Genomic DNA, 15,215 nt, shown 5'->3' on the forward strand with positions numbered 1-15,215 from the left:
TGTACCAGCAGCCACAAGAACAACATGTGAGGTTTATTTGATGGTTGATCTTCAAACTTTACTTATGCGTGAATGTTTGTGTAAGCCTTCATGAAACAGCCTTCCCCTTTAGGGTGGTTTAAGAAGCTCAGAATAAGTGGGTGGTGGTATCCCATACAACCATACCACCTGTCTTGCTAGGCTGGTTGGCTGATGACCAAGACAAGGCTGAAAGCAAGGGCAAGGAAGGTATTCTTGCCCCTGAGAGGAGTGTGTGTGAAACTCTGGTATATTTAGGGACGATCCATAGGTTCATTGTCCAACTTCAAGCAAGACTGAGTCCAAATGGGGAGAGGCAATTGACTGGAGCAACTGTGAGTCCAGTCCTTGAGCTATGAGTTCCTTGCTCTAGTCCATGCAAGGCAGGACAAGTGATCAGAGTACACAGGACATCTTTCCCTTTCCCATCCTACCCACTGAGGTGAAAGGAAGCAGAATTGGGGAGGAAATGTTTGTGCCCGTTATGAGTTTGCAATACAGGTCCTACCTAATCTGGACAACCTTATACTATGTGAAAGCCCTGTGAGACAGTGGGGACATGGGTAAAGCACAATCTAAGCCAATTTTCTTGACAGAAGTGGGAACACTGGTGTTTTATATGTTTGCTAATTATGGTTCAAAGTCTTTCAAGCATTTAAGAGACTCCCCTGTCCTGGTCCACCTAACTGATACTTCCTTGGCCAAGGTTGCTCTTAGATTGGGACAAACTACTGCATTTGCAATTACTGAAGGGAAGACAAGCAGCGAGATAGTTGGTGGCTGTTTTATCTATGCTGGAATAAAAGAAAAACAACAGGCACCAAGAATTCTCAGGTTGGAAATTTCAGGGGCTCCCAAGAAGAAGCTCAAATAGCAAAGAAAGGCAGAAGGAAAGGTTTTTCTCACAACACTGGAGAAATTGCTTGGTAAATCCCTGGGAAAATTTGCACTAGTAAACAGAAAGTGGAAGCCTGGATGAGTGCATAAAAAGATTTAAAAATAGTGGGCAATTTGCTTACTATTCAGGGATACAACATGTGTATGCTTAGTAGAAAGTCTGAGCTAGTTGGAGTTCAAAGGGAAAATGCAAAATCCAATGGGAAGGGAGATTGCGATGAACCATTCAAGTTCAGACTAAGTCTGTCAGGAGTTAACCCCAGGTGGGGGCAGGGGACAAGCCCTGTATGCAGGCAGAGGCTAGCTCTGAATATGAGTCTTCCAGCCCACACAAGGGACTCTTGTCAAAAGTCTACCCTGCAAGGCAGGTAATGGACTACATCACCTTTTCCCCCTTTGCCTGTTAGTCTCTCTCTCTAGACAGAAATGCAGAGTAAGATCAAGAGGCAGTGATGATGTTTACTGCCTAGACAATAACGAGTTGGACGGGGTTGGTTCCTTTCCTTTCTGGGTGACAGTGAGAACGCAGGGCTGGGAGCTGCTCTCCCTGCTAGCATGTGTTAAACCTTCAGCAAGGGATCCCATGCCTTTTGGGGTGGTCTGGTGGGCAGGCACCTCATTTGACAGGCCCTAGAGTACATGTTAGAGCAAAAATCTGGGAAACTTGGCTGGAGTGCAAAAGTGGGGGCAGATCCATGGAGCATGTGGGAGAAATGTAACGGCAGGTTTTCCCTAGAGGTTGGAAGTGGCCAATCCAGAGCTAGGGGAACTGTCAGTTCTTAGCTCTATTGAGTTCTTAGCTCTATGGCCAGATCATAGAGCTGAAAACAAATGGAGATGCTCTAGGTAGGAGAAAATATGGTCACTTGTGAATTCTGCAAAAGCAGTACACCTGCAGCTCCTCATCATATACGAAGTGCAGGTGCCTTTGGGAGTTTAAGTAGCACTGCCTTCAGCCACAGGACAGGGTGAATCCATCTTCTCAGGCAGACCTGGACTACCACCCAAAAGAAAATAAAAGGTTTGTGCAAAGAGAGTCATAGAGAAAGCTTCAAAATCATCATCCATGAATAGAGGCAAGGGGGACATTGAAGAGAGACAATTGACAGTGTTTGTAGTTTACATTCCCTAATAGAGAACATGGGTGTAGAAAGATTATTGTTTTAAAACAGAGCAGCCTTTAAACACTCTTAACAAGGGACTAGGGGAAGATTTCTTACCTCATGTGACATTTAAAGTCTTTATGGAAACACATTATTGATTGTCTTGCAGTTACCCATCCATGTAGCTGTGGTTGAATGTGTGGTTTAACTGGGCAAATATGTAAGACAAAAAGGCAATATACCCTCTCCTTGGAGTTCTTTCAATGAACATAGAATTTTGATTTCATCCAAATGTTCAAATGTTGCTTGTTTAAATATGTGCTTGCCAAATTTGCATATATTTAAGAAGAGTGGGGGCATTTTTGTACCTATGTGCCAAAATGTGGAAGATAATAAAAATAAAAATATAAAAATACAATGCTGGAAAATGAATCATAAACAGTCAATGTGAGGTGATTCAAGTATTTTTGTCCTACACTGAAATTTAAGATCTTAGAATGGGTTTGACAAACAAAATACGTAACATCATGTACTGTATTATTTCACAATGGCTTATGAGTTCTTTCTGTTTTGTTTTGTTAAACATTAGGGTGTACAAGGTTCTCAGCCCTGAGCACTGCATGTGGTATACACAAGCCCAGGTGCACATCCATACCTTCAAAAATCCCTTTTCCTTGTTAGGAGGAAATGAAGAGGAGGTTTATCTCCATTCTCTTAGCAATCCAGATACAGATACCTCTTTCCTCACTGCTAAAGCAATCACTTTGAAATTGATGGGAGACTGGCATGAGAGATTCAGCAGGGCTGCGGGCCTTATGTCTGTACCCTCCATTTAGATAATGCTATACTATGGAAGGTTACAGTAGGTTTGTCACTCATGTCATCACAGATTCATGTATTTCAGACATTTACACTCAAATCTCATACTTACCTTGGAGTAAGTCCCACTGAACCTAATGTGGCTTGCCTCTTAGTAAACATGTATTGGGCTGCACTGTCAGAAAATACACTAAATTGAATGCAAGTTGTTTCTCATACCAAAGAGATCTTACAAATACACAGCCTCGCCTCGCCTCAGACAGCTCCCCAACTTAATAAAGCATCATATTACTTGTTTAGATGCATACATCAGTAGTAAAGTTCCATGAAAAAGGGTTTCCACTGTGATCAGGGTACACTTCACAAATGATTCCAAAGACACAAACTTACACATAGCCCTTTAGAAAACGCTGCAGTTGTTCATTATCAGCTTGCCTAATGTTATGCCACTTATGTGAGCAACTATTTGTGTAGGTTAAACCTGAAATACAGTATATTAACCAATTCCCAGAGATGGTTTTGCACTAAAAAGCAGGACTGATTAAAATTTAACTGGATGCACCATTCTGTCTTTGCAAAAGAGACACCCGCACACAAGCCATAAGTGACTCCTTAAGAATGAACACTCCAGAGAGATTACGGATGGGCCACCTCCCTGCTGCTAAGAAACCAGGGTGAACCCCTTTAACACCATAGAAACCTTTTATTTAAGCTACCCTATTACTGTACCTCCTCACAACAGGACTGAGACGTGGTGTGTTTTGAGCTCAGCAAGGAGAAGTAGTGTAGAAGAAATAAAGAGATCAATGGCAAGAGAGAAGCAGAAAGAGCTTAAAATTGTGCATGCAGGGAGAGAGAGGAAGAGGACAAGCAGCCCTTTCACAACTTTGATCAAATGCTGCCAGCCATCAAGATAGGAAGCCAAGGCAATGGGCAAGGGAGGCAAAAGCAGTACTTAAGTACCCAATTCCCATTAAAAGCCGGTGGGCTATCATATGTTTCCAGCCAGGGATTTCAGGAGCACAGAGGGGAGCAAAGACCTTTGATAAGCCCTGCATTTGACAGTTGCTGGAAGCCAGTAATTAACACCTTAAAGCTTAATAAGTTAAGGGAAGACTTAGTAAGATCTAGAAAATCTCTGCTGTTTTTCTCCAGCCCATTGTTTCCATGAACAGCAGTTTATTTTCCTTTGTGAAGACCTATTTTTCCATCTCTGCTGCAAAGAGAAGTTAGTCAGATGAGCCACCTTTTGGATCAGGGTAGTGGGGAAAGCCTGGGTTGTTAGAAACATTTCAAAAGCAAGCCTAGAATAAAACCATTTGTATTTGTAAACAAATAGCTAATGTAGCTATCAAACTTGCAGCCCATTAGGCACCAAGGAAAATGTTTTCCCAGTGCTTAGATTATGCAGCTACTTAAATGGCTTCTGGCTGTGGCAGAAAAAAACTCTATGAAATTCAGAAGTCTGTGCAAATGAACACACCATCAGAAAAGAAAGCCTGCATGGCATCATATCACTGTTCCATTTGCATTAACGGAAATGCTCTGACACACCTTAGCTAACCTTGTGCCTCATCTGCTCTTGCACCAATGCTTAAAGACCAAGGCATGGATTTTATATACCAGGCGTGTGCAACTTTTTTGGGTCATGGGCCTATCAGGCAATTTGAGTAACTGTCCTGGACACCACCATAAAATGGCTGCCATAGCAGACATGGCAAAAATCAAGTATCCCAACCAAAAGATCAAGTACAAGGCAAAGGTGTGGTCTTGAATCCCAGCACTAAACTACTCCTTAACACAAAACTTTCAGCACCAACAAGAACCTATATCCGAGCAACCCCAGCTGCTGGTAAGAAAATGTATTACTAAAACAACTGCGAACAGTAGATTGGGTGCCAATGCAGGTGTCCAGGAGTGCAGTGATGCTTGCTCTTAGCTTAACACATGGGCTACTAGAAATGTGAAATGGGGTTCCTCCTGGGCATCGATCCACATGTAACGCTGCGAATGCCATGGTCATTCTCCCAAGGGCTAGATGCATAGCGGGATTGTATCAAGGGAAGAGAAGACATCGAGTGTATCTCTGCTTTTGCTCACTCAGCAGACACAGTCAATGGTTAGCTTTCAAATAAAATTAAACTGCAGCTCTCATCAGAAAGATATTTCTAGGCCTCTTGCTTCAAAGCACACTGGCAAAACTTTGGAATAGTTTCCTTAGTCCATTGCATGATTGTAAAGAACTGACATATGTTTGAACATTTTGGTTAGTCACTTGAGGGGAGACTGAGCTGGAAAGGCAACACTTGTCTACCAGAAATGATCTACAGCCTTATTAGTGCAAACAGAAGAGTGTCTCCTAGCCAGAGTTAAGCACTGGTAAGCACATACTCAACTTTCTTTTTTTAATGGCTGTAAACTTGACATGCACATTAACCATAGCCTTCCAGTTCATTATGTTGTGGTGAGCATGTTAAGTGTGGATTGTTGAAAATGACTCAAGAGCAAGGGAGCATGTCAGTTCCCAAGCTACCCAGCTGTGATAAAATAATCCAGGGCCATTCCATTCCTGGGTGGCTTTCTGTAACATCTGAACCCAAACCTCTTGAGTTGTCGCAGGATGAACCACCTGTTATTTGAACCCATGGTTTGATCACAGATTAAACATCGGTGTTCTTTGTCCCCCAAGAAGCCAATTCAGGTTCATATGTCACAATAAACAAACCAAGTATCACAGCAGAAGTAGTCAGGCAGCTGAAAACAAGCACATTCACATGTTCCTGTTCATCCATAGCTGCCTAGTTTAACTCCTGGTTGCTGTGATGCACAAACTGGGCCACTATGTTTCTGCTATAGCCCACACTGACTATTTGTAAAACAGTGCAATGTTATGCTAATGAAAGAACAAATATCCATCTTCCATACTGCAGCATTTAATATGAAAAGTACTTAACATTTCCATTTAGCACTCCTTACATGCTCATTCCAATAGAGCTCTGGATGTTTCCCTTAGGCCTATCTTTGCAGGCTAATGCACTTTAATTTTGTTCTTTGGAAGAAATTTACATACAAATTCTCTCAAAGAGCTACCACTGGGGATCTTTTTTTCAAAGAGCTAAGCACATATGACAACAGATTCTGGTCCTCCTGTAAGAAGTTAAAGACTAGGGATGAGGATAATGCCAATAAGAATTATTTTACATTACATTACATTGCCAAAGATGCACATGCCAGCGTTATTCGAACTTTCACACTGGAATGCCCTGCATCTCCTCATTTTGCCACTTCCCTTTCAACTCAGCTGGAAACTCTATAGTCAAATTCCCATTTCTTGAAAAGACAGAAATAGATGGGGAGGAGAGATAGCATGGGAACTGGGAAGACAGGTCGGCTACTTTCACTTCTCCAGGAAACAAACAGCCAAATTCTGCATCACAGAAGACCATATGCAGATTAACATTACTAAGGGACCTCAGCAATTACAAGTAGCCAGAAACAAGGTTCTCTGGCCCAGTATGTAAAATGAGAATTCATAGGGAATTCTTTTGCCCTCGGAAACAAAAGGTGTATGAAACACTGCCTCTTACCTACCAGCAGATTATTGCTGTAATGATTCCCAGGCCAACATGTGCAGCTGGTCATGAGAAGTATAGGCCAACCATCCCAAGAAAGCAATTGCAACTTGAGGACTTCCATTTCCAGGAAAGCGGGCAAGAGATTCTCCTGAGTGGTCCATTTGATCAATCAATTTGCATGGTAATCCCTCCACAGATGCTAGCATTGAGCTGAAACAATGCTGTGTGACAAGGGCCTTATGGGATGGGGAGCTACTGAGTTTTCATCAAGACATGGCTGATGAAAACTAACTGGGAAACATGGAGCTAATGTGTGATTTACTTACAGTGTAAGAGAGACTAGCTCAGCAACATCTGTGGTTGGATTACATGATTTGAACACTTAGCAAAGCTAGGATCAACAGTACACACCTGTATAAACTGCTTTCATGTATTTGAAGAGTTAACAGAGATCCATATCTGGGTTCTAGTTTTCACTTATGATGAAGCATCTTGGGAGAGTTTGGGTTAGTCACTGTTTCCCACCCTAGCCTACCTCATAGGGCTGTTATGACAATATATGGACGGAAGAAAGAAGATTGTGTAAACTGCCTTGAGTTTCTTGCAGGAAAAAGGCAGGGCAGAAATATAATAAATGAAATGAGCAGTCATGCCAGTAGTCTAATTATTGGACCTCAGAACCTTCAGCGTTCTTTATCCTCCCCATATTAACGTATGTCAATTAATGATCACTGAGAAAGCATCCATGAATAAGGTATAGTAAGGAAAGGTAACGCAGCAACTTACATACATCAACTCAACAAATGGAGTAAATTATGCTAATTAGGAATATTTGCCTAATGTGACTTGGACAACTTGCAGTTTCAGAAAAATATTTCAAAGCTGAATGTTTTGCCCAGATCTATGTTTGAGGCAAGGGAGCAAGAAGGCAGGGGACTGGGCTCTCCAAGGGAACTCATAGTTGACCACTTACCTTGAGAGACTGTGAATTAAGCCAAGTAGTTTTCGTAAGCAAGAGAGCTAAGCCTATTTATATCCCTCAGTCATATGAATGAGTGATACTAAAGTATGGGATACTGATCTAGCAACAGTAAGACTGCTTTAAGTGTTAAGTGAAGAAGCCTGTTTGCCAACAAATCACTGAGAACCACAACCCCTGGAAATCTTATCTGGGTTCCACTCTCTTACATTCCTAGCAGAAATACTCATCATATTTTCAGCCTTTTCTCTGTAACCTCAAGTAGAAAAGCTTGAATTAAAAGAAAAACAAAGCAGCGGCATCTGGGATTTTCAAGATTTTGCAACAGCTTTTAGATTCAACATTGGATATTATTAAGAAGGACTGGGACTGGCGGGCGGGGGAGAGTGGGATGACAATGCCAATAAGGAGCATTCAGTATTCCAGCCATGCATGCCCTTTTTCAGGATCCTCCTTTACACTTTGTCTTTGCCCAGTGGCCTGTGCCCATTCTTGTCCAAATACAGCATTTTGTGGCTACTGAGCATATTCAGGCTTTGGGCTGTTTGGGAGATTGTGACCCTTTAAGGTTTTTCCCATCAATATTTTTCTACTTCTGAAAACTTTCTGGCTTTTCTAAATATGCTGATACTTCCTTCTTGTTTCTCAGTAGTAAAATAAATGCCTCTTATGCCCAAGTAAATGCTTGTTATACACCATACATTACCATAAAAAAGCCAAGTATAGTCTTTGTTCCAGCATTGTTTTTACTAATAGACAAATTATACAAATTTAAGCATGAATAACTGGGTGACACCCCCAACTTCAGCATACTGCAGAAGGCTTGTGTTTGAATCTTTGGCAAGGTGACAGGAGATCTTTGTACAAGAGTTGCAAAATTTAGTATAAATCATTCTCTTTTGGTCTGACAGCTGAACCAACATATGCCAAGCAAACAAATCACGTGAAATACCACCATGGATACCCTGCAGACTTTTTACTAGTGTAATTTCTAAAGTTCTTTCACATGTATTTCATTTTTTTCAGCAAGGTATCCGTTCCTTGGGGCACGGCTGGCTTGTAACCCACAGTGCCAGAAAAGAACAACAGGTCTCCCTGAAACTTTGACATTGCAAACAGCAGGACTGATATTTACGGACCCCTTCCAAATGGCTTTAATCTCAAGGAGAAAGGCTCCTTCCTAGTGCAGGGCTTTAAGGTTCCACTGTTATACAATCAATCAACTAGCAGCTCCGCTGAGATAAGATTAAACCCCCACTTCTTTCATCATTCTTCCATGCAAAAAGATAAAAAAGTTTACCCGTTCAACATATGCCCAGATAGATTCACAAAAGTCAGTTGTACTTTCACTAACTTCCCCAGAAAAAGAAAAGCTGACCTTTAAAAGTAAAAGGTGTATGCCACTTCTGAATGCTAATATTTTCAGAGGTGATACAGAAACACCATTCAACTGACAATACTAATGACAGGCATACAGGCACTTCAAATTGAAATAGTCTAAAGAAAACAGCTAGAAATAACCTAGCTTCTTTCTACCTCACCTGCCATTTAGCTCACTCTGACATTTTATGCCTACTTCCCCACAGTTGACCTCATATAGCCTCTACCTGACAAGGTGGGAGGCCAGATACCTATGGCCCTTTAATTTCATTGCAGACTGAACCCTGGCTAAACCTATCTCAATGATATTAGTAGCATTCTTGGGGGAAAGAGTTAACCGCTATGTACTGCTGTCTGTAACTGGTGACATATATTAAGGCCTAGGGCCATGTACTTTAAGTGTACAAGAAGTACCACAGATCATTAGGGCCTAAGGCATAAATTCTTGACTCTTTCTCCTTTAGCTTAAGGGGAAAGTTCTCACCTCCTCAGTTCTTATGGGAAAGCTGTTATCTCCGATCAGCTGCTGCCAGCAGAGTGGGTGGATCATGGGTAACAAGTTGGCAGGCTAGATGGGAAGGTTTTCCATCCTGCTGCAATGACTGTTCCAGACATAGCCATGGGAAGCTTTGGAATATATATATATTGGGGGGGGGGGGCGGCGGGAGAGAACACAACAAATGCTGCCTCCTTCCCACCCTCCCTTTAAAGCATGAAGAAGACCATTAGAGTTGCATGAAAGTACCTCTAAGTTGCTACTCCTCAGTTGTAGAACTTCTTCCTAGCAAAGGCTCACCAGGCTCTTAGCCTAAACAAATCTTACAAGCAGTGAAAGACCCCTCACACATGGACATGCATTTGAGAGCAAAGAATGGGTAGCTATGAATATTTACAAATTTATACAATTTTTCCTATTCTTAAATGTCATCCGTCCTGAATCATCCAAACAAACTTAGATATTAATATGTAAGAATTGATATTAATAAATTCTTGGACAAAGGATTTCAGCTGAGAGGTTTGATTAAACAGAAAAACAAATCATTAAATTGTTCCATCTTTTATTTTAGAAAAGGGAACTACAGCTAACCTTAGTCTCCAAGTTTTTGTTTGGAAGCTTGATAGTATACCCTATCTCAGTATCCAAACTAATGAAAAGACTGCTAACAAGTGTGAAAGAATAAGCTCTCACTGACTGAGCATCATGGGTTGAGGTGGCCTGATACAGACTCAATACCCACCACTGAAAACTAAACTAAATAGGAAGGTTTCTGCAAAAACTTAAGTCTGAAGCAAACTTCCAGGAGACCACAACTGACATTTACAAAGCAGCTACCAAGAATGGCTTTCTATAAGGACTTGTCATATGGGTAGAGTTCCTGGCTAATCATGAGATCACAGAGTAAAATCAGGAAGGTTATGGCTGCTGAAACATGTAAGGACTGAGTCTTTTCAAGCAGAAAGCTGTAACACAAGAGTTTCTCTTAACTCTGCCACCACACCTTTAAGGCAGGCATTAAGTAGCAAAAGACAAAACATCCATTTATTGTGATTACAGATTTTTTACCTGTCAATGCATAATCAGTACCATTCATGAGAAACAAAGCTCAGATAGACCTGGAATACAATAGCAGCTGTAGTGTTATGGTTTCACATGGTTGTTAGCAACAAAGTACTCCTTGGAGAACTGGTGTAGCATAGCAGCCTGAAGTCTGAGCTACAAATCAGATGTTCCTGGTTCAAATCTTCTCTCTACCATGAACTGTAGATTGCCTGAGGCAAGTCTCTCTCTCTCTGCCCTATGATCTGCAATATAATAAATAAATAAAGTCCTACCTTATAGTGTCGTTGTAAATAGAAAATAATAACTCAGAACACATTTGCACTCTCTCATTCTCTCTCTCTCTCTATGCTAGGCATCATCATCATCATTTCTGCCTATAGTTTCATGGCTCTAACTCTGAAAGTAAGCCTTGCTGAACAGAGTAGGATTTATTTCCAATTTAGACATGTATAAGATTAGGTTATTAGACCTGACAGAGGGAAGCCCAAGCAAGGTTATGAAAAAGCTGTGCTGTTTTTGTGCCAATAACTAGAACTGTCCTCATTTCACAATCAAAGAAAGTCAGTGAGATAAATTTACTCAATATACTCTGATATTTAAAAATATTGTTAAACACTAATATTTTGAAACTGGTGACAGCAATGCTGCTCTCATCAGACAAAGAAACTACTATGGGTTAGAAAGTAACAGGGCTTCTAATGCACAAATATTTGGCTATTCCTGCACTTTATGTTACTTGAATAAGGCTGCAGAGAAGTTCATCTTGAAACCTAACAACCAGTTTGGGGATAAAAAGCCTATCCACAAAGCCAGTGCCATCTCATGTGACTTAAATGCACCAAACTAAGAAACTTGAAACCTTCTGAAGATTCACTCACCTGATATATGTTTAGTGGCATTAAACATATGCGAGAGAATGAATGGCAGTCCTGCCTTTATCTGATGAGCCTCAACTGACTTGGAGAGAACATTTTATCACCATGAATGCTGCTTTTTGTAAGCAGATATTGTTGCATTCATGGCACAGAGAGTCAGCTTGGATCTAAGACTCCACTGAGTTACAATCCAATTGAACTTTCCAACCAATGGTGGTCACTTGCCACCCCATGACTCACAATCTAAAGCTAAGGGTGATCATTCCAATGCCTGCCAAGAAAATCATGGCAGCATTTCTCAAGCAAGACCACACAGAAATGCTGTCATAAACCCCTACACAATTATGGCATATGTAAGAATACTAGCACACAGGTCTAATGTTTTTCCATTGTTTCAAACCTTATACTGTTCTATTCATTAGAGATGCCACAGCAGCCAAACTTGGAAGCTAGGCAAATTGGAATTTAAGCCTGGATTTCAATTCAAATATCCAGTGTTCACCTCCAGAGCAAAATGCCCACTAAGCCTTATTTAAGCATGACACCTATATAGTTTGAATAAAGACCCCACCAACCAAAATGCAAATTATCATGCAAATAACTAAAAAGAAGCAAAATAGCAAGCATGAACTTTTCCTACTATAAAGTCATAACATTTCTCAGAACTAGGGTGCTGTTTAGCATTGCTTTCAGACTGCTTTTTTTTTTGGCGGGGGGGGAGGAATGCTGACACTTTTGGTGGCTTTCTCTCTCACGCAACTACCCAGGAAAAAACCATACTGTCTACCCTCATTGTGCAGATGAAATATTTTGTTTTCCAGCAGATAAATCAATGTAGAAAGTGCTAGAATCTTGGAAGCAGCTGAAACTGACCTGTCAGTAAAGTTTATTGCAGAGAGAAAGTTTCTCTCCTTTCAAAAGGAACCACAGATAATTCATTAGAATCCTTTAGTTCCATCTCTACAAGCTATGTGAGCTGCTGATGATGATCCTAACAAATTCCCAATCCTATCAGCCTTTCTTTCATTTTTGATTAGTGATGCATATAAGAGACACTCTGAAAAAGCAGAGAAGTACACTGAATACTATGCCATAAGAGATACCTTTCCCAAATTACTTCCCTGGAAAGAAAAATGTTCCTGAAGATAAAAGATGGTATCACAGCTCATGAATGCATAGTCAGACATGTATGAGGACAAAATGTGGTGTACTTCTGACCAATGGAACCAAATTGTCAAAACCTGAGTAGCATTCAGAGCCATGACACAAGGCATCATTTGATGTTCCTGCCACAATGTTCAAGCATTTGTTGTTTGAAACACATTCGAGAAAGTGTACACTGAAGTGACAGCTCCCTCCCTTCTAGTCTCCCAGCACTTCACCAATCCGCCTGGCTAACACCATCTCGCAGAAGCTGGGAAACTTCACCAGTCACCACCGCCCCTAAGCAAACAGTCCCTAAACATGCAGTCCCTCTGCTTCCCTGCCCAGTAGCCGACAACCCCACAAAAATCCTCATCAGCTTCCCCAAAACATAGGGTAAGTTTCCGCTGCACCTTTCCCACTGCACCCAGCGGTTCCTTAGTTACCACCTCTTACAATAAAACACCGCACTTCGCTTCTACCCACACCGTCTCCTCGACCCCACTGACAAGCCAACCGCTTCCCCCAAAGCCGCCCTGAACCCTACTGCCCTAAGCCCAACTATTGCACCCTCCGCTGCCTCGACCCCCACTCTCCGACTCCTCCTTTGCCCGTTGTCCCCTCCCGGCCCCCGTACACTCGCTCCTCTTCCTCCTCACCTGAGTTGGGGGGCGCCAGACCCAGCGGTCTCACTGTGGGGAGGGCCCCCCCGGCCCAGCCTCTGGGAGGGGGGTGGGGGGCGCTGGAGGGGGGCTCAATTGCTCCGCAACGGCGGCTCCATCAGCAGCGCCTTCACCTGAGGAGGGACCGAGCCCCCCTCCCCTCCCCGAGCCACTTCCGGTCCCTCTGCTAGGAGACAGGCACTGAGAGAAGAGCGTCGAGAAGTTCGAGTGGTCAAAGAAAGCGCCCAGGGCATCGTTCCGTCAGGAGAAGGCGCGGACGAGCACGGAGCGCATCGAACGCACTTGAGGAGGCTCGTTTCGCGGACAGGAGGGAAGCAGGGAGAAAGCCGAGCGAGTCGATAGAAAAGCGCGGAGGGAGAATCCGTAGCCGGGAGCGCGGGGGAGGAGCAGCCCGAGAACGGAGGGTCCTGAACGCTCCGAAGGCCAAGAGCATCGATGTTGCGAAGGAGCACCCGCGTCTTGAGTTAGGCGGAGAGGGAGCAGGCCGCACAGCCGAGCGCCGAGAGCATCGACACAGCCCACCAGAAGGGAGACGCGGACGGGGCGTGCCTGCGAGCCGAATAGTCGGCTGGTAGCCAGCCGGACGGCGGCAGTTATGGTGGTGGAGCTCCCAACTGCTCTCCACCCACTAATTCTTAATTAACTATATGGGTCTTATTTGCCCTACGTATATATTTAGTCTATGATTAGAGAACAGTAATGCACTATGGAATATGAATTACGGATGGCTGGCAACACCGCCCCTGTGAGCTACATTTTCTCTATTCCCAAATTCTAGTATTTTGCAAATCGATCAAGCGAAAAGTGTAATCTATGTAACGATTTTATAATCGAGTAGAACATCTACGTCTCATGTTGCATGCACACCAGCGCCACCAGCGGAACTGAAAGGATGCTAAATGTGAATCGGCTTTAATAGCAAATTGTTCTTCGATGCAAATTGATCTTCATGCCTATTCTGGATATGTTTGCAATCAAGCAGAGCGTCAGTGGTCTTGGAAAGGCGTTCTAGTAATTTTCTGTAATGCGTATATTATATTCACTGTTTGTATCCTTCCAGATTTATTCAGTCATAAATGACACTGGCTTCAGTGCGACTTCTGAGTAAAAGTAATGAATCATGCAGCATTGTAACAACTGTATAATGGAATACGCTTTTGTGGATTAGAGTCCACTTCTGATGTCCACTTGGAACTGACTCAGTGCAGCTGATGACACGTATTCTAGCCTATGAAAGCTTATAAATGTGTTATATTTTTAAAGGGAGGAAAGTAAAAGTTTTATCTATTAAATCGGAAAGTTTTTCTCATGATTTCATATAATTTGGTAAGGGGATACCCCACAACTACTATTTAATCACAAAGCACATGTGCATCTTTGGACTGAACCACTAAGAACACATCTAGTGTTTTTTGGTGCTGCTATGGAATAGTGACCTTGAGACAAACCTCAATCCAATTTTTCACATAGGATACAATTAAACCAAGTTCAAATAATAGAGCACATGCGTGGCTGTGGACAAAGCGATAAACAATATGGAGCCCCTAATTCAGAGTGCCACCACAAGAGCAAAGATCATTATGGATCCTTGAGGATACTCTACATGGAATACCACAAAACATCAGCTTCAGATCACAGATCTGTGATTTGTGGGGAAGTGTACCACAAAAACCATGATCTAATGATTCTTGTATTACCACAGAAGAGAATTTTGAATCTAAGACACGGATCCTTGTGATCTTTACAGAGAAAATTCCCCAAACCACATGGCACATCGTGCCTCTATGAACTCAACAATAACAGTCATAGATCTCATACTTTATATCATAGTGCAAAAATATGGCTCTTCATAGATTTTAGATGGGATCCAAATATAACCATAGTCAAATCATAGATCACAGGAATGTCCATGATGTGAGCCAAATCATAGAATTGTTGGGTTGGAAGGGACCAAGAAGGCCATCAGGTCCAACCAAGGATGGTGCAGGATGCCAGTTACTCCATCCCACTCAGATAACTCTCTAGCTTCTTCTTGATGGTCTTTATGCTTCACTGTTCCACCACAGTAGAATAACATGGATTGGAGGCACACATCCTCTGAATGAACCTTAAAAATCATGGATCTTGTAGTCCTGTTTTAAAACTATGAGCATGCTAGCACAGACTGCCTGAGCTCTACTGC

General features: G+C 42.3%; 1 protein-coding gene across 5 annotated transcripts in view; it reads right to left on the reverse strand.

Moving 5' to 3' along the window:
• Positions 1–13,459, reverse strand: part of IKZF4 (IKAROS family zinc finger 4) — an 86,975-nt gene extending 73,516 nt beyond the window's left edge. For 3 of the 5 annotated variants that reach the window (XM_044449496.1, XM_044449494.1, XM_044449493.1), the window contains exon 1: positions 13,010–13,459. Coding sequence is in view for 1 of the 5 variants with exons in the window: in XM_044449492.1 (XP_044305427.1) it covers positions 10,336–10,363 (28 nt within the window). In the remaining 4 variants the exon portion in view is untranslated. Of the gene's footprint in view, positions 1–10,335; positions 10,575–13,009 lie in introns of those variants that run through there. The other 2 variants (XM_044449492.1, XM_044449495.1) reach the window with 2 other exon arrangements.
• Positions 13,460–15,215: the final 1,756 nt, after the last annotated feature.

Source organism: Varanus komodoensis, unplaced genomic scaffold (assembly GCF_004798865.1).
Source record: "Varanus komodoensis strain SLA01 unplaced genomic scaffold, ASM479886v1 scaffold59_1, whole genome shotgun sequence".
Taxonomy (NCBI): Eukaryota; Metazoa; Chordata; class Lepidosauria; order Squamata; family Varanidae; genus Varanus; species Varanus komodoensis.